The 26599-nt window shown below is 59.3% G+C and overlaps 2 protein-coding genes across 7 annotated transcripts; one reads left to right on the top strand and one right to left on the bottom strand.

Annotated features, from left to right (window-relative positions):
* Window positions 1-8950: 8950 nt before the first annotated feature.
* Window positions 8951-17687, top strand: Entpd8 (ectonucleoside triphosphate diphosphohydrolase 8). Of its 4 annotated transcripts, none has more exons than XM_078048825.1 (10): window positions 8951-11747; window positions 14271-14416; window positions 14501-14618; window positions 15106-15256; window positions 15357-15516; window positions 15607-15834; window positions 15902-16165; window positions 16350-16460; window positions 16788-16938; window positions 17039-17201. In XM_078048825.1, the coding sequence occupies exons 1-10, from the start codon at window positions 11594-11596 to the stop codon at window positions 17050-17052; spliced, it is 1497 nt and encodes a 498-aa protein (XP_077904951.1). In that variant the 5' UTR covers window positions 8951-11593; the 3' UTR covers window positions 17053-17201. The 4 variants fall into 4 exon arrangements, with proteins under 4 accessions (XP_077904951.1, XP_077904952.1, XP_077904950.1 ...); XM_078048826.1 differs by having other exon boundaries at window positions 16350-16464; window positions 16807-16938; XM_078048824.1 differs by having other exon boundaries at window positions 10881-11747; window positions 16807-16938; window positions 17039-17687.
* On the bottom strand, window positions 17653-26387 carry Noxa1 (NADPH oxidase activator 1). Of its 3 annotated transcripts, XM_021734310.3 has the most exons (14): window positions 25767-26362; window positions 24140-24222; window positions 23354-23462; window positions 22129-22263; window positions 21803-21910; window positions 20468-20521; window positions 20173-20216; window positions 19633-19771; window positions 18936-18981; window positions 18723-18781; window positions 18452-18606; window positions 18097-18211; window positions 17897-18011; window positions 17653-17808 (listed from the first exon to the last, which is right to left on the bottom strand). In XM_021734310.3, the coding sequence occupies exons 1-14, from the start codon at window positions 25941-25943 to the stop codon at window positions 17669-17671; spliced, it is 1479 nt and encodes a 492-aa protein (XP_021589985.1). In that variant the 5' UTR covers window positions 25944-26362; the 3' UTR covers window positions 17653-17668. The 3 variants fall into 3 exon arrangements, with proteins under 3 accessions (XP_021589985.1, XP_040142652.1, XP_040142653.1); XM_040286718.2 differs by having other exon boundaries at window positions 17653-18011; window positions 25767-26373; XM_040286719.2 differs by lacking the exon at window positions 21803-21910 and having other exon boundaries at window positions 17653-18011; window positions 25767-26387.
* Window positions 26388-26599: the final 212 nt, after the last annotated feature.

The following is a 26599-nucleotide window of genomic DNA, read 5'->3' as shown; positions in this document are numbered from 1 at the left end:
GTGTGTAGGCTTCCAAAGGTGTAGGTAAAGTGCCCGATGACTGTATACCTTCACCTGTTAAGTTGCCCATGCCACATGGTGAAGTGCAGGTGAGCAGGTTGCAGCTGTGCAGCTCACAGAGTCCCTGCCTCCTGGAACCAGCTCCATGCTGCCTTTGCAGCCCTGGGGGTGACCCTCTCCAAAGCAGGCAGTGTCATGTCATGGCCTTGTGCAGTCCTGAGCTCAGCCACATCCAGTACCTCCTGTGCCTTCGACAGACCCTCTGCAGGACCTGGGCTGTCTTAGCAGGGCTACCACCCATCATCCTCGGGGCTCTCAAGGTTCTTGTTCCCACACCTCCCTCTCCTGCCCACCAAGAAGTGCAACAGGAAGAGACACCAAAGCCCAGAAGCACTCAAACAAATCAGCATGAACCTAAGTGCAGGAGGAGAGACGGCCGAGACATGGACAAGTGCCCAGGGTGTTCCCAGCCACTCCAGTATCCATCACCCCACAGCCTGAGTCCAAACAGCCTCCAAAAACAGTTGGGTAAGAAACATTTGCAACATACATGAGATTAAGGATAATTTCCTAATTATTTTAATATGTAAAGAGCTTTTATAGATTGAGAAGAGACGAGCTGGGAAGAGAATGCAGAGGATGAAACCAGAGGCCAGTAAAGACAGAAAGAAAGTCAGCCTCATTAGGAATCCAGAAGGAGCCACCAGCAGGGAGCAGTCCTCACCTGTTGGTTTGGCAAATGTTTAGAAGGCGTTAGCTGTGCTGGGTGTGCCTCTGGAGAATGACCTGGCAACAGTGCTGCCCATGTTCGTAGCTGATGGTTCAGGTCCCCTCCAGCAACAACCTCCCCATGTCCCCTTCTGTGAGAAGCCACAGCCCTGCTGTTCACTCTGTGGCCAGGTCCTCTAGACGGCATCCAAAAGGTTTATCACTCAGCACAGTTGAGCCTGCCAGCAGCCTGGATGCCACAGTCTGAAGCCTTTCTGTCAGGCTACAGCCAATGAACTGTTCCCAACTGCCTGCCTCCTCGGGACAGCAGGGTAGAGGCCACCTTGCCTCCCCTGCACAGTGCTGCTCCAGGCAAGCATCACTCCTGGGTTCAGACCCCCTGGCTGCATGTCCAGGCTTAGGCATGAGCTCAGAGGAACCCCTGGGTGGCCCCTTGGCCTGATATGTGCCCCAGTAGAGCATGCACCCTGGAGAGGGCAAGCCTGGGTGGTCTGGGGTCAGCTGGTGGCTAGAGCATCGCGGGCTTGCTGAAGCGTGATTCCCGTCCTGTAAGTGAAGAGCCTGTGGATGTGATGATGGTAGATGGTGCAGGTGCTGCCCCAGCTCACCAGCAGCTGGGGGCAAAGAGAGCAGGTCTGACAGCTGCTTCTGCATGTGGCAGCAGGCCTGGGGTCCCAGTCCCATCCCAGCAGCTATTGGCAGGTGGGTGGGCTCCTCTCCTACCACTGTGCTTTCTGCTACCACTACTTCGTGACTTGAGGAGTGGGAAGAAACTGCAAGGTGCCAGAGGACTACCTACAAAGCTGTATGAGCACCCGTTCACCACAGGCTTGTGTGTGTCAGCCTACCTTGGCCTGAGCAGTGGGTCTGAGCCATTCCCAGGTCCACCCTGTGGTGTACACGTGTGTCCAGAGCACTGTGCCCCAAAGACAAGGAACTGACCCTGAGCCCATGACCCTGAACATGACCACTGAGGCTGAAAAACTGAGATACCAGTGCTCTCACAGAGTAGAAGACCCAATCTCCTACATAATATTCAGAATACTACTACAAATCAGAATTGCTTGGCACCTAAAGAACCATGAAAATCTTGACTGATGGGAAAAGTCAACTGCAGACCCCAAGGGTGAAAAGACGGGCATGAAACATACCTGAGGATGGCAAGTTCAAGGCCAGCCTCAGCAACTTATCAGATTCTGTCTTAAAAAACAAATTTAAAAAAAGAGCCAGGTGTGGTGATGCACACTTGGAATCAGAGCAAATTGGGAGGCTTAGGCAAGAGGATTGCAAATTCAAGGCCAGCCTCAGCAATTTAGCCCTAGTTAAGACCATGTCTCACAAGAAAAAGGCTGAGGATGTAGCTCAGTCATAAAGTGCCCCTGGGGGTTCAATCCCCAGTACAAATAAAGACTGGGGATGTGTGTAACTCAGTGGTACAACTTCCTGGGTTCAATCCCCAGTGCCAAAAATAAAAAATAAAATCCTTCCTCCAGGCACAGTGGTGCACACCTATAATCCCAGCCAATCAAAGACTGAGGCAGAAGGATGGCACATCCCAGGTCAGCCTTGGCAACTGAGCAAGACCCTGACTCAAAACAGAAAGGGCTGGGGCTCAGCAGCAGAGGCTTGCCTAGCATGCATGAGGCCCTGGGTTCCATCCCCGGTACCACAAAGTAATAAAAATAAAGCAGCCCTCTCTGGAATACACACACCCATGCACATGCACACAGATGCACACCTAGGGGAGAGACTAAGGGGCCTGGGCCGCCTCCTTAATACCAGTCACTGGGTTTATCTGCAGCACCACAAAAGGGGAAAAATTAAAACAAACTCAAACGAGCCATTAGAAAGTACCAGCAAAAATTCCAGAACTAAAAAGCACAATAGCCAAAATTGAAAAAACAAACAAAAACCACCCAAAACCAAACACCTCACTGGACAGTCTCGATGGTGCCCGTGGAGAGGGAGAAGCCAGAGCTAGACCAAGCAGAGCATGAAGGCAGCAATGCGACCACAGTGCCCCTGGAGCTCCCGAAGCGGTGGGGAGGCGGGGCACGGAGGTGGAGGCGGGGCACGGAGGTGGGGAGGTGGGGCACGGAGGTGGGGATGTGGGGTAAGGAGGATGGTATTTGAAGAAATGAGACTGAAATATCGCAAGTTCAGTGTAAGCTATGAACCTCCAGATTCAAGACGCTAAGTGAACCCTTGCTCCAGCACAGAGCTGTCCAAGACAAGGACAAAGGAGAAGCCGCAGGGCTGCTGGGGAAAGCAGTCCTTCCTGCCCAGAACAGTCCTGCGCTGGCTCCTCCAAGACCTCTCTCCTCCTGTGTCTTCTTGTGGCCATCCCTGTGTGTGTGTGTCCTCTTTTCCCCTTAGAGGGTCTCTTGTCACATTGGCTCACAGGTGGAGGGCCTGGTTCCCAAGGCTGTCCTCCTCAACTTCAGGCGCTACCCTCAAGCCCAGTTAAGTTTCCTGTGCCTTTGACAGTCAGCCACAAATCAGGGGCCCTGTGGTCCCTTTCAGGTTTGGTTAGCCTGCTGGAGGCACAGAGCTCAGGGAAGTTCTTACTTGTGGTCCAGGGCAATGATATCCTTATTATAAAGGCTTTACAAAGAGAAGACAGAAGGCACGGTGGGGGAAGGGTGCACAGCATCCAGGTTCTCTCTGGGCACCTACCCCTGAGGAGCTGCCACCTGTTTGGCTATCCTGAAGCTTTCTGAATCCTGTCCTTTGGGTTTTAGGGAGAAAGTCCAGTTTCCATGTTCTGAGTTGGGGAGGAAGTTATGAGCCAGGAACCATAAGCAAAATGATGTGAGATATATATATATATTAACCTCATAATATCATGGAGCACCCCTGGCTTCTGAGCACAGATTCCTCACAGCAACATGATATCCAATTCAAAATACTGAAGCATTACTAGAATCCCATCACTCACTAATAATTAGTCACATCTATCATTATACTGGATGAATATGCTCCCAGGTGAGGCCTCTCGGGTTTGCTGCCCTCCGTTTGATCTTGCTAAGTCTAAAAGCACAAATGCTCTCAGCAAACACAGCCACACCCTTTCCAGGTATCTGGCATAACTGAGCAAAGCAGCAATGGTGTCTGTCTTGGGGCCTCTTCCCAGGTACTAATGTAGTGTTGGCGTTTCCTTCATTCATAACTTGTTTACCCATTTCTTTACTCCTAGTAACTATCATCATTTTCTCTACGAATAGCAAACTTTTCCACCTTGGAGGTGGCGGTAGGTTTGGCCACTGTACTGGTCTGCTAGTCTAGCAGGTGCCCCCTTCTTCCATTCCCACTCCAACAGGTGAGGCACACAGGTGCAGAGCCCAAGGCTATGTCTGCTGCCAGGGTTTCCAGCTCCAGCCACATCGTGGTGCCAGAGCGTGGTGCAGGCACCCACCCCAGGGGTCCAGAGGGAGCTGTGCAAGTTGGAGACCTCATCTGTCTCTCTCCGCTTTCTGCACTTTCAGCTCCAAGACCTGGGTTCCAAGATGGCTGCAGCAGAAGGGGAAGAAGGGGAGTGTTAGCACAGTTCCAGTGTGTTGCTGCCCTGTAAGGTGGCAGGGCCATGGGGCACCCTCCCTCACAGCTCCCCAGACCCAGCAGGAGAACCTGGTGGGAAGGTAAGCACTTGCCTCGCTTTCCAGAGGAAAGGAGGACCTCCAGCTAGGCAGGTGCTCCACCTGTGTGGCAGAGAAGCTCAGGAGTATATGTGGGCTGTCTTGCGTGATGAGCGCTTGGGAGGCTTCGGTTCTTTTCAAAGGGACTTTGCCGGTGGTGAGCAGAGCAGCTGGTGAGCCCCACCCTTTCACTGGCCCCTTGTGGTCTGCTCTTCACTGGAGTCCACACAACCCTACCATCATTCTCTAGGCTTTTCTTAGTCTAAAAAACACACTATGCTAGCAGCATACCTGGGCATTGGTCACCTGGATTCACAAAGCTCTGATACCTGCTCTTTCAAAGAATTCAGGCCTGGAGGAAAGCAGGCCTGGGAGAGAAGGCGAGGGTGCGCGTGGAGCTTCTGAGTCACAGCAGTTCCTCTTCCCTCCCTTCTGTGTTCCTATGTCTTCTCTCCAGGTCAGTCTCCTCCCCTTTCCATGCCAGGTCCGCTTCTCCCCCAGTGAGACTCCATGAATGATTTCTCTGCTCACAGACAAGGAACTGCCGTAACTCAGAAACCCCATGAGCACCCTCGCTTCTCTCCCAGGCCGGCTCACAGTTGGCTGTGCCGCCAGCTCCTTGTCGTTGAGCCTCTCCAGGGGAAGTGTGTCCAAATGACACTCAACCATCCGAATCCGTGTGGTAGCTCCTGCCTGGCTTCTCTGTAGCACTCCAAGCACCTTCATTTTCCCTGGGCAAGCCAAGCCCAGAGATGAGGCTGTCATGTCCCCAGGGCTGCTAGCTTCTGGCATACTGGCTGGCTCTGTGCAGGGCCTTTCCCTGGGGACTCTGCCTCCCAGCTCTCTGCAGCCTGGGTCTCTGCCACAGGCAGACAGCTGTGCTGCAAGGGCCAGGAGGAGCAGGTCTAGACCCAGCCATCTTGGTGCAGTCTCCCATGCCCACCCATCCCATCACCCACACAGCCACCTGAACTGAGCACGGTGGGGACACCAGGCACCCCCAAGCCTGAAAGGAAGCCCTTCAGAGGCACATGTGGGTTCTGTACCATGTGCTCCTCCCTGCCTCCGGGCTGGTTCCCCATGGCGTCCCTTCTCTAGGCCAGCTTCCGTTGTCCTTCTGCCCCACCAGGAGTGTGCCCGACCATGTCCAGGAGTCTGAAAAGCTCACCTGGCATTTACCCTGTTCCCTGCACTGCTGTGTTTAGACCTTCAGTGAGAGTTGCCTCCCGCCAAGTGCACAGAACACTATCCACAACCCAGCATTCTAGGTGGGTCAGTCGAGGGTTGTTTATGGTGGGTAGAACGCGTAGCCTCATGCTGCCCCAGAGTCAGTCCCAGAGGAAAGGGGCTCCCTGCTCCTGAGTCCTGGCAGCGGATCCTGTGTAAAATATTTCCACTTCATCATGGAGCTCTTCTGTGCAGTGCTGCCCCATTAACGTGTTTCCCTGATGTCCCCCAAGACCCCATGGTGCCTCAGGTTGCAAGATTAGCCCTTCTTCTCTGAGGCAGTTTCAATGCCCCACAGCAGGGCAACTGGTGCCTTTGGGGGAATTCTCTAATCCAGCCTCCTCGTCTGTCTGTCGGGAGATGCACCCAAGCCTTTGCTGGAGCCCCAGTGGCCCTCCACCAAGGGCTGTCCAGTGGAGACCTGTCCAGGCCAGCACTGCAGCTCATGCTCTGCCTTGTGTCTCCCATCACCTCCCTGGTTCTGTTAGAAGTCCCATGAACATTGCTGGATGGGTAGGTCCACATGCCTCCCACTTTCCACTCCAGTGAGATTTGATAACTGCCATGATAGTCACTCCACGGGAAGCATGTTCAAGTACACCAGCTCTGCTGTAAGCTCTGCCTTGATTCCACCAGCTCCACCCTCCCAATAGGGCCTGGCTAGGACTCTGCTCCATCAATGTTCATTTAGGCACCTGACTCTTTGTGGTGTAGTGCTGGAGGCAGAACCCAGGGCCTCCTGCAGGCCAGGCACACACTCCACTGCTGAGCTATGTCCCCAGCCCTTTTCATTTTATTTTGGGACAGGGTATTGCCAAGCTGCCCAGGTTGGCCTGGAACTCGTGAGTCGCTGGGATTACAGGTCCCTCCTGCTGATACCCTGCGTTTCCTTTAGTCAGTTTCTCAGCAACCATGAACATTCCCTCCTCCTCCTCAGAGTCCTACTCTCTCCCGCCTTCTCATTCTCTTGCTACTGACCTAATGTTCTGTCAGCATCTGCAAACTCCAGGAGCTGCCTGAGGCCCAGGTTCCACATGGCTCCTGGAACTGTCCCTGAGGGTGCAGCAGTAAATCAAAGGGCTCCCTGTGACCTGGGTCCTGGTCATGGGGAAGCCAGCCCACAGAGTGGCTCACAGTTGACCAAACTTTGAGACCAAATAGTCTGGACTAAAGTGTTTATTTAGCTGCTGCTGCCATTGGTCAGAGAAGGCCAGGCCTGGAAAAAAGGTCCCACGATGTCCCCAGTGACTGAGTGGCAGCGGGTGGTCTGCTGGGCCTGGGCCAAGTGAGCTCTGATGGAGACTTGGGAAGGAAGATGTGAGGTGTGTACCTGCCACCCTCATAGCGGGTAGATGGGGACAGGAGGGCTGTTGTGAGCGGTTGCTCGCCTCTGAGGTGAGGCTTCCAGGGTCTCAGCACCTGGAGGGGCTGTTGGTGGTGGCTTGACTTCCCTTGCCTCTTCCCCCATTAGCGATTTCTGACCGCAAACTGCGTTTGTGGATTCCAATTATAAACCAAGAGCTGACTGAGCAGTGAGGGGGTTTGTTCTTGGCCCCAGAAGGAGGAGAAGCTGGGAGAAATGATGGCAGGTCAGCTTCCCATGGAAATAGCGGATGGGGGTCCTCCTGGGGGGTGGGGAGAACTGGGCTCTTGTGAGTGAGTAGGAGGAGTACCGGGGATCTTCCCAGGAAGTGCTGGGTCCCTCCTGAAGATAGGACCACCTTCCTCCAAGTCTTATGTGAGCTGGTTGTGGCCAGGGCTGGAATGGGTCAGGCCAGATGGTACTGGCAGGTGGAGGTTTCCCTAGGGCATCTACTACAACAGGGTGGTCACGAGTCCAGGTGAACTGTGGCCCGGGTGGCTCCTCTGTGGCTGGAACTGGTTTTTCCCTGTTCTGTAATGTTTCATAGCATCAGCCGTGTCCCACTGTCCCCAAGGCTGGCTAGGTTGGTGTCTAGTCTGACCAGAACCTGGTTAGCAGGATTTGAGAGGGTTTTTCCTTGCCCTTTGGTCTTTGTAATTAAATTTAGGAAGCATGGGAATTTTCCTAACATGGGGTGAGTCCGCTGGTGCTGCTCATGGTCTCTGTAGGTGGCAAACAGGCCTAGTGGTGGCTCCTACTCATCATCTCCCCAGCTGCTCCTGGGAGCAGTCTCCTGCAGTGCTGAGAGGGTTCAGCCATCAGGCTCCTCTGGGCTGTGTGGACATCAAGACACCACCCAGCCCAACTCTGCATCCATATCAGCCAAGGCTCCGGAAGCTGGTAGTCTTCTGTGACCAAGTCCTGCCCTTCAGGCAATGTCTGTCCTCCTGGTGTAGCTTCTCCTCTGTGGTGGCCTTGAGGCTGGTGGCTGGTTCACACCACCAATTGGGTTTGGTCCAGCCCCAGGGCCCCACCCAGAACTCACTCCTCTCTCATTTTAGTGTTCACAGATGGCAGAAACCAAGGGACAGTGCTTCCCTGTTTCTCGTCGTCTTGCAGTACCTTGTGCCTGGTGGAGCAGCCCCAGGCTCACCAGCTCTAGAGCCCACTGGTAGCTCACTGAAGCCTGTGACCACGGCCCATGAGGCTCCAAATCAAAGTTCCTGTCCCCTAGCCTATCATCCTTCCTCTTCCTGTGCCACACGTCCTGGGAGCCATGTTCTCCACACCTCCCACTTCCCTGACCCCAAATCTGAAGATACAGAAGGAAACATCAGCTCAGACACTTACAGCACAAGCAGACTCTGTGGCCCCAGAGGTAGGAGTTGCTCCCCACCAGGAAGCAACGGGATGCTGCAGCCGACACCAGCGGGGGCCTCTGCTCCAGCGCAGCTCTGCAAGTGGAGGACGGCGTCACCAAAACTGCCCCAGGTACCAGCACAATCCCAGGTTGACCTACCTGTGCCCTGACCCCCCAGCTGTAAGTCTGTCCTCACGACCTCTGGTTGGGGTTGTTGATGTTACAGAGTGCTTCAAGGACTCAGGGGAAGTCCTGCCATCACTGGCATCTTCTGTTCTTTTCACACAGGATGCAGATAAAGAGCTGCAGAGTGAGTGGGCAGGGGCTGCTTCCACGTGCTCAGCCATCTAGGAGCGAGTTTTCTTTCTTTCTTTCTTTCTTTCTTTCTTTTCTTTCTTTCATCAGGGATTGAACTCAGGGGTGCTTAACCACTGAGCAACATTCCCAGCTCTTTTAATGTTTTATTTAGAGTCAGGGTCTCACTGAGTTGCTTAGGGCCTTGCTAAGTTGCCAAACCTGGTTTTGAATTCATGATCCTCCTGTCTCAGCCTTCTGAGCCACTGGGCCTCTGGGATTACAGGCATGCACCACTGCACCTGGGTCACATCTTTGTGAAGCTTATCTTCTTAGGTTTTCATGGAGACTTCATTGAACAGGTGACTGGAGCATGGGCAACCAGGTTGGACACCAAAGGCTTGCTGCTGTGGACTGAGGGAACCCAGCAAGCGTCTGTGTAGCACTCCTTCCTCCAGGCATGGGGCAGGATCCTTCTGGAGTGAGGACCGTGTGATCCAGTGCCAGTAGGGCGGAGAAATGCTTTGCAGCCAGCTCCTACATGAAGGCCAGGCAACTTAGAGTCTCCATGGCACGCCTTGGAGGGAGTTCTGAGCCTTGCCTCATAACACCTAGGGCACAAGGTAGGTGCCTGCAAACCTCTGGCACTGAGCCTTGTTGGGGGTCAGTGAAAAACCTTGCACTGTGTATCCATGTCAGAGCACACTGTGGACTGATCCTGAGCTCCCGGCACCTAACTCATGCCAGTGAAGTCCTCCAGCTCACCTGTCCTCCACGGGCGGCATGACCTCACTTCTGGCAGAGGCTTGGGTGTTGCACACAGGGCAGTCGCCGAGAAGAAGCACAACACGTGAAACAGACCCTGCACAGGCCCAAAAGGACACCCATCTGAGTCTGAGTAGATTGGGATGGCAGCACTGGGAATATGCGCATTGGCCACTCAGACGTTCCTGCTCTAGACAAGTCCCTGGGGGACTAGAAGGTACTGAAGTGTGGGCTGGAAGGCCTCCACGGACGTGGGTCAGACCACGAGGACAGAGCAGAGACAGCACAGTTCAGATCCAGGAAGTAGGCTGGCCCAGCACCCATCAGTCCTTCGGCTGAGAGTCCAGAGAAACCACGACAAGAGACCACTGTTTCAACTGAGGAATGAAAAGTGTGTTAGAGACACAGCCGACTCAGGGTGGCCACTCCTCGGCGTACCAGGAGCAGAACTTCAACCCCGGAGGCCAGTGCCTCACCCAGCGGTGGCCTGGAAGACTGCCCTGACACGAGGTAGCAGAGATGCCCATTCCTTCTGCGTCCACCCAGAGTGCCAGGAGCCCTCACCAGGGCAGGAAGCAGGGGTAAAAACCAAGCCAGGCAGGTTGCAGAGGGGCAAAGGAGCCCTTCCTATTTCTAGAAAATGTGGTGTCTATGTCAGAAGCTCAGGCCACACACCCGACTCCTAGAACTAGTTGTGAGCTTAGGGAGGCCTCAGGGTACAGGCAGCACAGAAACCAGCTTTGCTGTGCACCTCTGAGGAGCAGCCAGCACGGAGTGAGGGGCAGGGCTGCTGCAGCGTCTTCCCCAAGCGAAGCACTCTGGTCAGGTGTCCATCTAAGGGGACGTGCATTGGATCTGCTGAGAGCCGGAGGATGAGGGCAGAGTGCTGAAGGCCTGAGCCCTGAAGGAGCAGAGAGACAAAGACTGCCCGTGATTGGAAGACGGTTCTCCTTGGGAGCATCTACTCAGCACCATAAAGCCCTCAGGACCGTGCTCTTCAGACACTCAGGCTGGCGGAAGGGCAGCAGCTGCAATAGAGAAGTGATCCACAGGATGGAGGCGGAGGACTGCGCCGTGACTGTGGAGGAGACAGACCCACACAGTCCGGATGCTCCATCTCCTGCAGGGCTGCTGAGGGGTCTGTGGAGGAGCGGCAGAGCAGGTGGCCCAGGGCAGAGGGATGGACGTGGTCCAGACCTCCATGGCCTCCCAGGGACAGATTCAACAGAGCAACACAACAGCACAAACCCCCGGGAAAGAAATCAGGACCTGCAGGAAGCAGAGGCCTGCCACAAAGTGGAAAGGACGTCGATAAATAACAGACGGTAAATCGGATTTCGCCAGGAACTTCAAAATGTGTGCTGTGAAACTCAGTTAGAACAAGGAGCAGCTGAACAACAGATGGGGAGAAGTTGTCCTCCAGCCCTGGCCAGTGAGCTACATAAGGGCCCGCTAAGCTGAAAGTCAGGGCAGGTGCCCAGCTGAGGGCTCTCCAGCAGGCGCTGTGGGCACATGCAGGCTGGCAGCCAGCAGCCTCGGTCCTGGGGAGTGCTCCGCAGCAAGGCCAGAGGAGCCCACTGGCCAGAAGTAAGAATTGGCACCAGGCACTGGCTAGGGTGTAGCCAACTTGGACCCCCCAGGGGACACGGGTCGCAGTTTGTGTCAGGTCAGATACACGTCACCTCACATACCCAAATCCCTTTCTTGGTGTTCACCCAAGAGGCGCAGGTGGGTGTGCAGGGGAGTGTCCTGCTAGAGCAGCTGCGGCAGGCAGCCAGGAAGTGCAGGCCAAGGCCATCCACCAGCCCCTCTAGGCCTTGTCCACAGGCCAGAGGCCAGGGGCTGGCTATGGGGAAGGGGAAGACCCTGGAGGGTGCCCCAGGCCCCACTTGTAGGAAAGAGGCAACTGAAAGAGCGACTGAAAACAGCCAGCACAGGCCAGGGGAAGGCCTCCTGGGGCTCCCTGCCTCTGGCCTCCTGGTCACCTGACTCTGCCCTGGCCTGGTCCCTACAGGCGGGGCAGAGAGCAAAGTCCACTGCCTCGGGGCGTGGGATTTTCCCCCAGACCTGCCCTCCCACCTGTCCCTAGGGCAGCTCTCAAGTCCTTCTAAGACTGGGGTGTTGCCCTTCCTCCCTGCCCTTGGGCCCAAGGCCCAGGTGGGCACTGCCAGTCAGCGCCCAGCATAGCTGGAGGGCCCCTGGCTGCAGTCCATTCTTTGCATGCTGGGGGCAGACTCGCTCCACCCCATTACCACGCCAGGGCCAGGCCGGTGTAGACAAGGGGTGGAGGACAGCAGGTGTGCAAGAGGACGGCCAGTTGCACCCAGGTACACTGCTTCCTTCACCTGCTTCTACAAGGTGACTGCCAGCCCAGGTGAGGGTCCCATGGGCTGTCCTGGTTATGGGGGCTGTGCTGGTTATGGGGGCTGTCCTGGGCGGGGGCTGTCCAGGTTATGGGGGCTGTGCTGGTTATGGGGGCTGTCCAGGTTATGGGGGTTGTGCTGGTTATGGGGGCTGTCCAGGTTATGGGGGCTGTCCTGGGTGGGGGCTGTGCTGGTTATGGGGGCTGTGCTGGTTATGGGGGCTGTCCAGGTTATGGGGGCTGTGCTGGTTATGGGGGCTGTCCAGGTTATGGGGGCTGTCCTGGGTGGGGGCTGTCCTGGTTATGGGGGCTGTCCTGGTTATGGGGGCTGTCCTGGGCGGGGGCTGTCCAGGTTATGGGGGCTGTCCTGGGTGGGGGCTGTCCTGGTTATGGGGGCTGTGCTGGTTATGGGGGCTGTCCTGGTTATGGGGGCTGTCCTGGGCGGGGGCTGTCCAGGTTATGGGGGCTGTGCTGGTTATGGGGGCTGTCCAGGTTATGGGGGCTGTCCTGGGTGGGGGCTGTCCTGGTTATGGGGGCTGTGCTGGTTATGGGGGCTGTCCTGGGCGGGGGCTGTCCTGGTTATGGGGGCTGTCCTGGGTGGGGGCTGTGCTGGTTATGGGGGCTGTCCTGGGTGGGGGCTGTGCTGGTTATGGGGGCTGTGCTGGTTATGGGGGCTGTGCTGGTTATGGGGGCTGTCCTGGTTATGGGGGCTGTCCTGGTTATGGGGGCTGTCCTGGGCAGGGGCTGTCCTGGTTATGGGGGCTGTCCTGGTTATGGGGGCTGTCCTGGGCAGGGGCTGTCCTGGTTATGGGGGCTGTCCAGGTTATGGGGGCTGTCCTGGGCAGGGGCCATCCTGGGCAGGGGCTGTCCAGGTTATGGGGGCTGTCCTGGTTATGGGGGCTGTCCAGGTTATGGGGGCTGTCCTGGTTATGGGGGCTGTCCTGGTTATGGGGGCTGTCCAGGTTATGGGGGCTGTCCTGGGTGGGGGCTGTGCTGGTTATGGGGGCTATGCTGGTTATGGGGGCTGTCCAGGTTATGGAGGCTGTCCTGGTTATGGGGGCTGTCCTGGGCAGGGGCTGTCCTGGTTATGGGGGCTGTCCAGGTTATGGGGGCTGTCCTGGTTATGGGGGCTGTCCTGGTTATGGGGGCTGTCCTGGGCAGGGGCTGTCCTGGTTATGGGGGCTGTCCAGGTTATGGGGGCTGTCCTGGGTGGGGGCTGTGCTGGTTATGGGGGCTGTGCTGGTTATGGGGGCTGTCCTGGTTATGGGGGCTGTCCTGGTTATGGGGGCTGTCCTGGGCAGGGGCTGTCCTGGTTATGGGGGCTGTCCTGGGTGGGGGCTGTGCTGGTTATGGGGGCTATGCTGGTTATGGGGGCTGTCCAGGTTATGGAGGCTGTCCTGGTTATGGGGGCTGTCCTGGGCAGGGGCCATCCTGGGCAGGGGCTGGCTTGGGCAGGGGCCGTCCAGGGGAGACTGTCCTTTCTTCCTCCTCACTGGGCTCAGACATAGAACCTAAGCTTCTGGAGGTGGAGTCTCTGTGTCCTTGGCCCTTGCCTGTGGCCTCTTTAGGCCTGTGAGGTGGCTGGGGGTGCTGGTTTTGGACGCTGGACCTGGACTAGTTACCTGTCCTCTCCTGCCTCGGGTCAGAACACACAGCCAGCCCTGCCTGCCACTCCTCTTGATGAAGCACCTGGGACATTGGTCTTCCCGAGGGACCAGGACAGGTTACAGGGTGTCAGGTCCTGACCTACCCAAGTCTCAAGGTGCATTTCTGGCTGTAGCTAGTCCGAGGGCAGCGGTGCCCACTGTGCTGCTGGCACCAGAAGCAGGCCTGGCCAGGGCAGCCTGTAAGCCCTGTGCACAGGGTTGCATTGTGTAGCTTGGGGACTGAGACCCTATTGTGCCCTGAGGGCAGAGGAGGGATGTGAATGTCCAGGCCTCATGGTCACTCTTGGTCAGTTGCCTAGAGGCCCTCTGGGGCCAACCAAAAAGTCTCAGATTCACATTCCAAGGCTGGGTTTCCAAAAAGAAAGATGTCTGTTAAGCCACCCAGGATAACACCTGGCTTCACCAGGTCAGCAGGGCCACCAGCCCTCACCTGCTCAGGCCTAACCTCAGTTCCAGGAGAGACTCGGCCTGGGGCCGGGTTTAGTCCAGAGCTGGGCTCCTCCTGTGGTGACGAGGGACAAGAGTCCTGAGGTGGGAAGAGTGGGCTGCCCGATCTGGAGGGGGCTCTGCCAGTCCCATCTGTGGGCCCACAGCGCCTGCCTTGGCCCTGAGGGTGCCATGAGACAAAGCCAACTGCTGCTGGCCACAGGCCCTCTGAGTGGTGGCCTCCCCCGGCTCGGTGCGTGGCGATGGCCTTGCTCATGGTGCCCCGGCCGCTGCTCCGGCAGAGGTAGGCTATCTGAGCTCAGGAAGAGTCCAGGACGGCAGCCTCTGGAGGGAGGTTGGGAGAGTGAAGACCCTGCCTCTGGAGGCCAGGGTGAGGGCAGCAGGCAGAGTCCAGGTGTCCACTGCTGCTTCCGCCCTGCAGACGCCAGCCCCATAGCTGCCATGGCGCTGTCCTGGAAGGAGCGAGTTTTCATGGCTCTGCTGGGGACCGCAACAGCCTCAGGCCTCACGGTGCTGGTCCTCATCCTGGTGGAGGCCACCAACATCCTGCTGCCCGCAGACACAAAGGTGCCTGCACTGGGCGGGGAGGAGAAGGCTAGAGGGCAAGGCCATCAGCCTGCCCCACCCTCCTGACCCGAGTCTTGCCTGCAGTTTGGGATTGTGTTCGACGCCGGCTCTTCCCACACCTCTCTCTTTGTGTACCAGTGGCCAGCAGACAAGGAGAAGGACACGGGTTTGGTCAGCCAGGCCCTGGCTTGCCAGGTGGAAGGTCGGTGGGGTCACTACCTGGTGTTGGACTTGCTGGGGCTGACTGGCTGGGACTCTCAGTTGGGGGAGGCGCAGGCCTGCGCTGAGAGAGGAAGTGGCTGACACAAGGTCCCACAGATGGGCAGTGGGACGGGAGGGACCCGCACAGCCCTGCTGCCCCGCCTCCCATGCCAGCCTGGCCGGCCCAGCAGGGCCTGTTCTGACGCAGCCTAGATGCTGCAAGGGGCTCCCATCCCGGCCTCCACTCTCCAGCTCTAGCCCTCTCAAGCCCCCAGTGTCACCACGGCCACCAGCTGGGGCCTGCCCTCCAGGACCCTGCAAGGGAAAAGCTACTTCCCCAAGTGAGAGGCCAGAAAGCTCAGGGCATGTCACTCAGAGCCTCGGAAGGGCCTCCACGGGGCTCTGTCACATGTGGTCAGACCTTTGGGGCCACCACGCATCCCACCCACCTTCAGGGCTGCAGCTTGTCTTGGGGTGCTGTGTTTCAGGGCCTGGAATCTCCTCCTACACCTCTGACCCCACACAGGCTGGCGAGAGCCTGAAGGGCTGCCTGGAGGAGGCGCTGGCACTAATCCCAGAGAACCAGTACCGGGGAACACCCCTGTTCCTGGGGGCCACGGCCGGCATGAGGCTGCTCAGGTAAACCAGACTCAAAAGCCAGGGCTCAGAGCCCTGGGGCAGGGTGGGCAGGGGCTGGGCCAGGCTTCCTGCCACCTGGCCCCTGGTTTCCACTGCCCAGCCAGAAGAACAGCTCGCAGGCAGGGGACATCCTTGCAGCGGTGTCTGGGGTCCTGGGCCAGTCTCCTCTGGACTTCTGGGGTGCTGAGATCCTGGCTGGCCAGGATGAAGGTGCTTTTGCTTGGATCACCATCAACTATGTCCTGGGCAGGCTGCTCAAGGTGCTGTGGGCAGCCCGAGGGTGGGGCTGGCTGGCCAGGGCCTGGGCGGGGTGTGGCTGGCCAGGGCTGAGTGGCCCTGTCTGTGGCTAGTACTCCTCTGGAGAGTGGATCCAGCCTGCAGAAGGGACGCTGGTGGGTGCCCTGGACTTGGGGGGAGCCTCCACCCAGATCAGCTTCCTGCCCCGCGGCCCCATCCTGGACGAGAGCACCCGAGCGACCTTCCGTTTGTACGGAGCCGACTACAGCATCTACACTCACAGCTACCTCTGCTTTGGGCGGGACCAGATGCTCAACAGGCTGCTGGCTGCGCTGGTGCAGGTCAGGCTGGCCCAGGGAGGGCGGGAGGCAAGGCAGGCTGCAGCTCAAGCCCCCTGTGACCCTGCAGAGCCGCCCCGGGGCCCTCCTGCGTCACCCATGCTACCTCAGCGGTTTCCAGACCACGCTGCCCTTGGCCTCCCTCTATGAGTCGCCCTGTGTCCACATGGCAGCCCAGCTGGACCTCACCCAGAACCTCACTGTTGAGGGCACAGGCAACCCCGGGGCCTGCCTGGCTGCCATCCGGGAGCTCTTCAACTTCTCCAGCTGCCAGGGCCCAGAAGACTGTGCCTTCAACGGGGTCTACCAGCCCCCAGTGCAGGGCCAGTTCTACGTAAGTTCCGCTCGCTGCGCCCACCCTGGATGGCTTCCCTCAGAGCCCCAGGAGGCTGCCTGGCCCCAGAAGGAACAGGAGCACCCTGGGCTGGGGGGCAGTGGGAAGGAAGAGCCATGGCTGGCTCTGGGGAGTGGGTCCCTGGGACGGCCTGCCTGGTCATGGCCTCTCCCTCTGCCCCCAGGCCTTCTCCAACTTCTACTACACCTTCCACTTCCTGAACCTCACCTCCAGGCAGCCACTCCGCACTGTGAACGCCACCATCTGGGAGTTCTGCCAGAGGCCCTGGAGGCTGGTGGGTAGGAGCCTGTGGGCAGGCAGGGCCTCAGGGTCTCTGAAACTCCATCAGACGGGAGCTGGCGGTGAAGCCCTCTGGGCAGCAGGCAGCAGGCTGGTGGGGGAGGGAAGGGAGGGCGCCCCTGGGCCGTCCTGCTCCTGGTGGAGGCCGGCCTGGGGTCCCAGGGTGACCAGCCTCTGGTTGTGACGAGGTCTATGGCCCAGGGGGCAAGGAAAGGGCTTTGGCAGGACCTGCCGTGGTCAGAGGCTCACCCAGCTGGGTGGCTGGCCCCCCCGGGCTGGGAGTGTGGGAGGCCCTGGGACTCACAGCCCCTGGCCCTCACAGCCCCTGGCCCTGGGCCCAGGTGGAAGACAGCTACCCGGGGCAGGAGCGCTGGCTGCAGGACTACTGCGCTTCCAGCCTGTACATCCTCACGCTGCTGGAGGCCTTTGGGTTCAGGGAGGAGACCTGGGCCAACATCGAGTTTCAGAAGCAGGTGACCACTTCCCAGCCATGGCTCATCTGCCCCAGGGATGGGGGACTCTGGGGCAGCTACTAGGCCGCCCCACAGCCCTCAGCTGCCTTGTACCCTGCAGGCTGGTGGCACTGACATCGGCTGGACACTGGGCTACATGCTGAACCTGACGGGCATGATCCCGGCCGAGGCGCCAGCCCAGTGGCGGGCACAGAGCTATGGCGTCTGGGTGGCCGGCGTGGTGTTTGTGGTGCTGACCCTCACAGCCATCCTGGGGGCGGCTGCAGTGCAGCTCCTCTGGGTCCAGGACTAGGCGGGGCCCAGAGAGCCAGATGTCCAACAGGATGCCCTCAGGGCTCAGCTGGGAGCCATCGCCAGGTCCTTGATGTCCTGGAGCCGTCCCTTGGACAGCAAGCCCGACTCCACACAGGACTGGGTGGCCAAGTCCGGCACAGCCACTGCCTCCTGGAAGCCAGGCCTCCCGTCCCCCACCTCATGTCACCCAGTTGTGCTGGCCGGTGTGTGGCTCCCCAGACAGCGGGCCTCTCTGCATAAACCCAGGTGGTGCCCGGCAGCACCCAGGCTGTGTGGGGGTGATCATGGGAGGGAGGCTGGACTCCCTGGGTCCCCATTTGCCCGGGGAGGGAGGGGGCTGTGGCTGCCCACTGTGATCCAAAGAGGGACCAGTTCCCATCCCCCACACCCTCTGCTGGCCTATCCAAAACACAGACCACGTGGTAGGGACAGTTTATTAAAGTCTCTCCTGGACAGCTTGGGCCTGGGGTCTGGGGCCGGGTGTGGGCTCCTCACAGGTGCTGTCTGCCACCACGAAGCACTTGGGGAAAATGCCAATGCGGCCATCCAGGTGACCCTCCAGCCACGCCTCGTCCACTGTGAGACACGTGGGTAACACTCAGCCCAGCAGCACCCTGTGCCTGGGCAGCCCCCACAGTGCCAGGGAAGGGCTGTGCCCGACTACCTTCACACAGGACATCCACCACATCCCCGCGACGAAGGTCCAGGTCCTCTGGCTCCTGGGCCAGGTAGTCATGCTGGGCCACCACCTGGCGGAGGACCGGACGGCCCCCAGCCCCCTGTGGCAGGAGAGTGGGCTAGGGGTGGCTCAGGAGGAGGTTGCCCCACGCTGCCCACGGCCACCCACACTCTGCCCCGCCTCACCCGGCACTGGAGCTGCAGCCCTCGGGGCCCCAGGGCCGCGTCCCTCCAGGCACTCTGCAGCTGCTCCTCCCCAGGGAGGGGGGTCCAGGGTGCAGCATCGTTGGGGGCTCGGTAACTGCAAAATGTCCCCAGGGTGGGCCAAGAGGGTGACCCTGGGCAGGGCCTAGATATGCCCTGGGGAGCTGACCCCTGCGGCCAGTTCCCTCTCTACCTGCCAGGACCCAAGACCTGGACTGGGGAAGCCAGTTTGGTCCCTGCCTTGACAGGAGGGTGCCCCACCTACTCCTCAGCTCGGGACCCACCCCACACCCATCCTGTCCCTTCCAGTTCGCATCACGGGGCCTTTCTGGCTGACCTGAACTGCCCCTGCTGGGCCTGGTGCGGGAGGGCCTGAGCCAGCAGTGCCCGCAGGTGGGACAGATCAGCTCCTCTTGGGGCCTTCAGGGCCACTGTGAAGGCACACTGCACGGTGACAGTCACAGAGGATTCAGGGCCTTCTGCATCTGCTCCCTGAGGCCAGGAGAAGTGGCATCAGGACTAGCCAGGGTGGGCTTCAGGCCCAAGGGTGAGGGCAGAGACTGGGGGCTGGGTGAGGCCTGGGAGGGGCAGGCAGCTTTATCTCTTACCCCAGCACCCAAGGGGTCCTCACAGGCGTTGGGACCAGGCCCCCCAGATATTGGTGGCCCTGTGGAATAAAGCAGGGCTCGTGTGGCCATCTATTCCCAATGGAGACAACTTGGGGTAGAGGACTGGCTAGTGGGCATGTGGGCAGCTTGCCTTGCAGGACAAAGGCCAGGCCCGGCTCTGTACACTGAGCGCCTTGCACTCAGGACCCTTACCTGTGGGTGCAGGTGTCTTCTTGCCACTTGGCTCCACCTGGTGCCCCTGCAAGGGAAGTCACAGGCTGGGGTTCTGGGCTGGGGGGCCCTGGCCTTGAGGTGGCTCTCCCTGCCTGGGGCTTGTCAGGGCCCTGGGCTCTGTCCTGGACAGCCAGTGTGACAGTGTGGCCTGAGAGCAGGGCTGCTGGCAGCAGGCCATAAGTCAAACCCTCGGGGATGAATTCAGGGCACTGACCACCAGCTCTGGGACCTCCTGAGGCTTCAGACCTACCAAGCAACTAGGAAGGGCCAGGTCAGGGCATCGGGCATGAGGCCCAGTGAGTGAACTTAGGTGCAGTTCTAAGCACTGAAGCGGCTGAGTGCAGCTGTTAAGAGGGACACTGAGCCGAAGCTGAATGAACAGGACACTGACGAGAAAGCGAGGCTGGCCGCCCTCAGGACACCCAGGCACAGGCTCCACAAGGCCCTGCTCCTGGCTTCTGGCTGCTGTGCCTTCCTCCACCCACCCCACCCGGCCTGGGGCTGGGAGCCTGGGAGCCAGGGAGCAAGCCGGAGTGATGCCTGTCCAGGGGAGGGCAGGAGCCCGTGCCCTCCAGGCTGCCTGCCTCCGACTGCGTGCAGGCTGCACTCCTGGGGGCCCACAGGGAGATTCCTACCACATCCCTGGCCCAGCCAGTGAGGAGGCTGCCCCACGCACCCCGGGCTCACGCGCTGGCTCGCGGCTGATGCCTGGCACGAAGAGCTCAGCCTGCGGCGCCTGGTCCGAAGCCACCTCCGTCTCTGCAGGGTCAGGACTGCGGTGGGCGCCAGCTCTCTGGCGGTCTAAGCCTCGGGCCCTGGGCAGGGGGCCACAACTCAGGCCTAGCCCATGCGGGCTTACAGCCCTGCCCTCCCAGAGCCCGGACCTTTCTGTCATCGTCTCAGCAGCCCCTTCCGCCAAATGCAGTACAAGCCCTGCCCCAGGCAAGTCATGTCACTGAGTCCCCTCCCTGGACAGCTCAGTTGACCCTCATCCCGCCTCCCTTGCTGCGCCTGGAGTCACAGTGACTCGGTGAGTCTCAGCCTCCCCCCGTGTGCCCACCTCTCCAAGGGGGAGTTTTGTGGCAGGAGACAGGGTAGGCTGAGGGAGGCCAGGGCCCCTTTTCTGGCACCCAGGCATCTAGCCAGTTTCAATCTATAAACAGGTGGGGACAGTCCTGTCCCTGGGCAGGAATGGCCACGCCCAGCCCCTTCCTACCATGGTGCAGTCTCCAGACCAGCTTTGTTGTCAGCTCTCCATCCCTGTGGGCACAAAGGGACATCCTCACCTGGCCTGGCCAAGAATGGGAGACAAACAGGTGGCTCCTCTGCCCCAAACCTCAAGACTGCATGTCCTTACAGGTCCTCATGCCAGTGGGACAGCCACTCCCACCTCCCACTAGGGGAGGCTGGGGGCCCCGGCAGAGGGACAGAGCAGGACCGTGGTCCCGCAGTGTTCTCTCCTTACCAAAAGCCAGGCAAATGCAGGCCTGGCCTGCTGGATGGTCACTCACCTGCTGAGGCTGGAGACCTGAGTGTTGGTCACTGGGGATGGCAGACACTACCACCTGGGGGCGACAGGGGCACACTCAGACCCAGTGGGGTCTGCACCTCCAGCACCTCCCAGCCTCTGATACGCAGGCTGGGGGCTGCGGGAACAAAGGAGACATTTCTGTGCTGATGATTTCTTTATGGTGCTGGGGATTGAACCCAGTGGTGCTTTACCACTGAGCTACACCCCAGCTCTTTTTATTTTGAGATAAGGTCTTGCTAAGTTGCTGAGGCTGGCCTTGAACTTATTTTTTTATATATATTTAGTTTTTAGTTGTAGTTGGACACAACCTTTATTTTATTTATTTTTATGTGGTGCTGAGGATCGAACCCAGGGCCTCGCACGTGCTAGGTGAGCGCCCTGCCACTGAGCCACAATCCCAGCCCTAAAGCCTTGCTCCTGGCTTCTGGCTGCTGTGCCTTCCTCCACCCACCCCACCCAGGCCTGGGGCTGGGAGCCTGGGAGCCAGGGAGCAAGCCAGAGTGATGCCTGTCCAGGGGAGGGCAGGAGCCGTGCCCTCCAGCCCCAAGGCCTTGAACTTATGATCCTCCTGCCTCAGCCTCCCAAGGTGCTGGGGTTGTGGGCATGTGCCACCATGTCCAGCATCCATGCTGATAATTTTAATATTTTTAGTACAAGTTTCAAAATATTTTTTGTTTCTTGTGACAGTCTTGTATTGTGGAAGGAGGACTGCAAATGGCTGCTTGGACACAGCCCCTTCTCCCTGCCCTGGCCTGCCCCAGGGACATCTATGGGTGGCACATGCCATGTGCAGCTGCACAGTAGTGTACTGGCTGAGTGCTGCTGTAAGTGACCACAGGTACACTGCCAGTCTAAGGGCCACCAGTGCAAAAGCAAGGTGCTCTTCTTGTGATGCTGGGAAATGCCATTGCCCCAAATCCCTCTTCCTGCCTTCAGAGGGGAACTTCTCCCAGTACCCTGTGATCTGGAGTCACTGCTGGCCCCCGACCCAGGGAGGGGATAAGGTACAGCCCAGGACAGCCATCTGGGTCCCACCCTACCCTCCTGTGTATGGCAGAGAGAGGCAGGGGCAAGGCGTGGCTGCTGCCGGCCTCCTCCACAGCGGGCTTCCTGGGTCCTGCCTCCAGGCCCACAGCCCCACTGGGGATGCCATCCCCTAACACTCAAGTCAGTTTGAGGGCCTTCCAGTGGCCTTGACTGGACCTCAGGTGTCCCCAGGCACACAGCTGCGGCTCAGTGCAGGAGCACAGCCGCACTAGAGCTCAGTGGGCCCTGGCCCGCGCTCGGGCTGGGGAGGGGCCTGCACACACTCTACCTTGGCCTTGCCGAGAAAGTCCACTGGCTGCAGATGCTCCAGGTGCCGCCGGGGGGGCCGGAACACCTCACCCCTGGGAACCTGCCGGGGCTGTAGGGTAGCCTGTTTCTGGGACAGAGTCATTGCAGACCTCAGTGGCTGGCCGGCAGCAGGGGCAGGAGCCACTTAGACCCTGCCTGTCCCTCAGCCACCTCCCTGAAGAGCTTCTTCTTGTCACACAGTGGCCCTCAAGAGGCTGAGCTGTCAACACCAGCCCCAGCTGTAGGCCACAGGTGGCCTGTCCAGGGCCAGCACCCTCACCTGTCTTCTACACCTGACCTCCTTACCTGCACTTGGTTCAAAGCGGTGTCCAGGCCGTCCTGGGCCCTCTCTGGCCACTTGGAGATGGCCTCCACCAGGGTGTCAGCAGCCTGGGTCCACAGCCCTAGTTGGCACTGTGCAGATGCCACATTGAACAGCACCTGGGAGTGAGGGTGAGGGATGGCAGGGGCCAGATCCTACCCCTGAACCCTCTGGCCCACCCACTCCCCCCACATGGGCTCCCCAGCCACAGCAGCTGAGGGTGCTTCTGGTGCCCAGCTGACATGGGGACTGTGGCCAGGGACCAGGCTGCCTGTGGCCACCCAGCCCAGTCATGGGCAGTCAGGTGGCCCTGCCCTGTACCCAGCTCAACCTCTGGCAATACCCTACTTTGCTCTGGGGCATCATCTTCCACTTTGGACATTAGAGCTTCTCTCCCTGGACTGTGCCCGGCCTGCACACCCTCCCATGCCCTGTTCCCTGTACCTGCAAGTCTGAAGAAGGTCCTGCAGGGGCCGAGGGGACTCTCAGAACCCACTGTGCAATGGACAGGATGGGTTGGGTCAGGCTGCCCACAGCATCAGGGACACACCAAGTTCCGTGGTACTCTGGGCCCCTTGCCCCTGGCCTCCACAGCAGAGTGCCTAGTCAACCTGGCTGCTTCAACGGGGAAATCCACTGGCCCTTCCAGTGGTCCTCTGTCCCCAAGACTGCCAGGTGGAACCTGAGTTCCTGCAGCTGGTGTCTGCCCTCTGGGCCCAGGAGGACCACCACTCAGCACCACGTAGTGCTCTGGGCTTTGGACCCTGGCTTCTGGACCCACACTGGCTGGGCTGCCCCATGATGACTTTGTCATGACTCACGTTGTCCCCACAGACTTCCAAGCAGGGACTCCCGGGAACCATGGGGCTCTGCTAAGTGCCCTTCCCTGTGCCAGCCCTGATCCTGGCAACCAGGAGCAGGATCAAGCAGAGCCTTGGCTCTGGGACACCCTGCCCCAATCCACACCCGGCCTCCGAGCTTGCACCTGTCTCCGGCCCTTCCCTGCCTTGCTGTGTGTGCCCAAGGCCTGGAGTGGTCCGTCCACATCGCCACCAGCCCTCCTCAGGGCCTTAGGCCTCGGGGCTCACCGTCCACGGCCCACCAAGACAGGAGCACCACCCGCAGCAGCCCAGGCCCACAGACAGCACCTGCAGAGCCCAAAATGGCAGCCTGGGCAGCCACACCCCACACAACCCTGTGCCCGCTCACCTCCCAAGCCTGCAGCCTGAAGCGCAGGCCCAGCTGTGTGTAGTCGATGACAGTGTTGCCCCTCAGCTGTGCCAGGGCCAGCTGAAAGTCGGACAGGGCCCCCTGGAACCTGGGGGGAGCAGGGCCCCTCAGTAGCTGCAAGGTTAAGCCTGTGAGGGACGTCTGGGGACACTGGCCCTGCTGTGGCTTGGGAAGACCTCACGCCTTGGGCACTCGGGGCCAGGCAAACAGCTCAAGGGATGGGTACACCAAGGTGCCAGGCAGATGAGGTGGGGCTGCAGCCTGACTTTGCTGCCCAGCTCTGCTCACCTTTCTGCAGGCCTGTGGGTAGCTACCATGCACAGTGCCCAGGCACACACCCTGGGGCCTTCCCCCTCCAAATTTCGGATTTCCAGCTCCTGCTGGGAGATCCCCCAGCCCCACCAGACATCCCACCTCCCCCCGGGCCAGCTTTCCAGGCTGATCAGAGCCTGCAGCCTGAAGGCCGCCCTCCCTGGTTTCTCCTCTAGGAAGGACATGGTACAAAGTCATGTGGCCACAAATATCATGGATCAAGCCCTCATTTTCCACCTCTGAGAAATGGGAACAATCAGAAGGTCCTGCTTCTACAGATGTGATGAGGAGAGAACCAAAGGGGTTGGGAAAGTGCCTGTGAGTCACAGCAGAGAAGGGCCGTGTGGGCCTGAAGTGCATCTCCGCAAGACCCCAGAGTCCCTCCCCAGGCTGGGGGACCAGGGAACAGAGGAGGAAGAACAGACTGGGCTTACTCAAGGGGCCTGTGCTCACCTCTCCAGCTGGAAGTTGGCCACTCCTCGCTGGAGAAACCCAACAGCCATGCAGGGGTCCTTCGTCACTGCTTGGTCAAATGCCTGGAATCAAAATGCACAAGAATGCCAAGGCCCAGAACCCAGTGCTTCCGATGGACGTGGGATTCCACTGGCCCCAGAGCCGTCAGCAGGCCCCTCCCACCTGCCCATGCCTTCTCACCAGACTGAGACAGGGCAGGGCCCCCCAGGTATGTTGAAAGCCCACCATGAGCACAGAGAGAAGCTAGGAGGAACACTCCAGTGCCAGTAACAACTGCCTCGGGCGGGGGGGGGGGCATGAGAATCTTGTCTTGTTAAAACGCTTTTTTGGTAGTTCACAAACAAGGTCATACTAGATATCAATCACAGTCAGAACAATGAAGTGTCAGCATGAGAGGCTGATCATGTGGAAAGCACAGCTCTTCCTCAAACCAGTCTCGGAAATAACCCTACGTTCCCAAGGGGACAGCAGCCATCAGTTAAATACAGGCAGTAAAAGGGTTGTTTCTCACTCCAGCAATCTGTACCAGAGAAGAGCCTGTTGTTTCACTGGGTTTGACCTGGGTTTGCAGGTGGGGTGGCTGCTCATGTTTGCTATCCCACCACACCCAGCAGCCAAAGCAAACATTGTGGAAGTTCCACACCAACCGGCAGCAGTTCAGCTACACCCTGGTCAACTGTCCCCCTCCCAGAAGGTTTTACTCACGGTGGAGGCTCCTTCTACTTTTTTTCACACCTCTAACTAGCATGCCTGTGCTGTTGCATCCTATTTTGCTGGCTTTAGACAGGACCCTGTCCTCTCACGGTGGAGGACTTACAGCCTGACGCCCTCCACTTGTTCATGAAGGAAGCCTGGCTGAGCCCAACGTCACTTGAGGCCCTCCCACCAGTAGCCAGGGCTAAATTCCCTTGCTTGAATGGCACCTGGAAATGGGACTGTTTGTTACTGGGACAGCCAGGGGTGCAGATGCAGGTGGAGGAAGTAACAGGGATTCTACTCTTGGCCCTGCCTCTGGGCAGGTGCTCTGTGGGGACAGTGGGCGCCCTCACCCACCCAGTCTGGTTCTTTCCACTTCCTGCCTGCAGTGCATCCAGGCAGGTGCCACTGCTCATCCCAACAACTGTGGAAACCTGTTATCTGAGTGGTGGGCAGAGTGCGGTTGGCCTTTGTCATACATCCAAGAGCAGGCCCCACTGTGACAGTGACCAACATGAAGCATTTACAAAGTAGAGGGAGCCAGGGAGCCTGCAGCCTCCTGGGGCGGGTGTGAGCTATGGCACCCTGAGCTCGGGGCTCCCTCCACAGGCGGCAGGCAGTCCCCACATCCCACCCTGGGCCTGAGCCCGGAGCCAGTGCTGGCCCTGGCTTTTCAGGATGACTGCTGTGGCTGGCCTGGGGCAGGACAGGCACCCCATTCTGGTCCTGACGGCTCAGGGGACCCTGGAACACACAGCTCCCTGCTGCCTTAGGCATTCCCTCAGGAGGAGCACTGGGAGGGAGAACCCCCATGTTAGCCTCAGGGAGGAAGGGTAGGGAACCCCCAGGGGACCACCCCTCATGGACCTCCCCAGGGACAGGTCTCTGCCACCAGTCCTGGGGCGCTCACCTGCAGCGCGGCCTCGGGGTCCCCAGCCAGCAGATGCACGCAGCCCACGTTGAAGAGAATCCTAGCGGGCTGCTCTGAGATGCCCGAGAAGAGGCGCAGCGCACTGCTCCAGTCCCCGCGCGCCACAGCCTGTGCGCCCAGGTGCCAGTCGCGCACCTGGTCCCCAAGCGAACGCATGGCGGCGAGGACACCGGCTGGCTGCGCGGCACTGGTGGGGTCGGGCTCTGCGCTGACTGGGCCGGGTCTGACCAGCGGCAGGGCCCATCTGCTAGTCCCGAAGGCCTGACCACGCCCCACGCCCGTCCAAAGACCCGGCCACGCCCTCCCACAGCCCCGGCCACGCCTTCCCCGCACCCCGGCCACTCCCCTCCGGCCCGTCGCGGGGTGGCCGGGTCCTTTCTGTGACTGGGCTGCCTCTCCCGACCCAACAGGCCTCTGTGCCTACAGACCAGCGAGGATTTTTAGGAGTCGGCATGAGGCCATGGGCCTGGCCAGTGTGCACCCTGCAGGCCAGCTGACAGGGGCACTTGCGGAGGACTGCACTTGACTCCCAGGGCCTCTGCAGGTGGAATCCCATCCCGGTCCCCGCCTCTGCCTTTCTCTTGGGGGGGGGGGGCCTTCAACAGATTGGATGAGACACACCCACGTGGGGGATCTTTGGCTTTACTGCACAGCTACTGATTGAAATATTGACCTTCACTATCGAGGCGGGAGCTGCCTCGCACATGTGCCATGCTGGGTTCCAGCCTCAGCGCCACATAAAAATAAATAAAAGTATTGTGTTCATCTACAATTTAAAAAAAAAAAAACAAACTTCACTGAGACATGTGACA

The sequence above is a fragment of the Ictidomys tridecemlineatus genome, chromosome 4 (genome assembly GCF_052094955.1).
Source record: "Ictidomys tridecemlineatus isolate mIctTri1 chromosome 4, mIctTri1.hap1, whole genome shotgun sequence".
Lineage (NCBI taxonomy): Eukaryota > Metazoa > Chordata > Mammalia > Rodentia > Sciuridae > Ictidomys > Ictidomys tridecemlineatus.
This window is presented reverse-complemented; position numbering and strand designations above follow the sequence as displayed.

What these genes read in the sequence shown, in the direction of transcription:
- Entpd8 (XM_078048824.1), top strand. Translation starts at nt 11,594, where the DNA reads ATGCTGGGGGCAGACTCGCTCCACCCCATTACCACGCCAGGGCCAGGC. An exon ending in GCCGGCATGAGGCTGCTCAG is followed by an intron (nt 15,257 to 15,356) that starts GTAAACCAGACT and finishes TCCACTGCCCAG; the next exon opens with CCAGAAGAACAGCTCGCAGG. An exon ending in GCCAGAGGCCCTGGAGGCTG is followed by an intron (nt 16,461 to 16,806) that starts GTGGGTAGGAGC and finishes CCCTGGGCCCAG; the next exon opens with GTGGAAGACAGCTACCCGGG.
- Noxa1 (XM_040286718.2), bottom strand. Translation starts at nt 25,943, where the DNA reads ATGCGTTCGCTTGGGGACCAGGTGCGCGACTGGCACCTGGGCGCACAG. An exon ending in GGTCTGGAGACTGCACCATG is followed by an intron (nt 19,772 to 20,172) that starts GTAGGAAGGGGC and finishes CCCCCTGCCCAG; the next exon opens with GGCCCGAGGCTTAGACCGCC. An exon ending in AGGACCCCTTGGGTGCTGGG is followed by an intron (nt 18,607 to 18,722) that starts GTAAGAGATAAA and finishes TCCTGGCCTCAG; the next exon opens with GGAGCAGATGCAGAAGGCCC.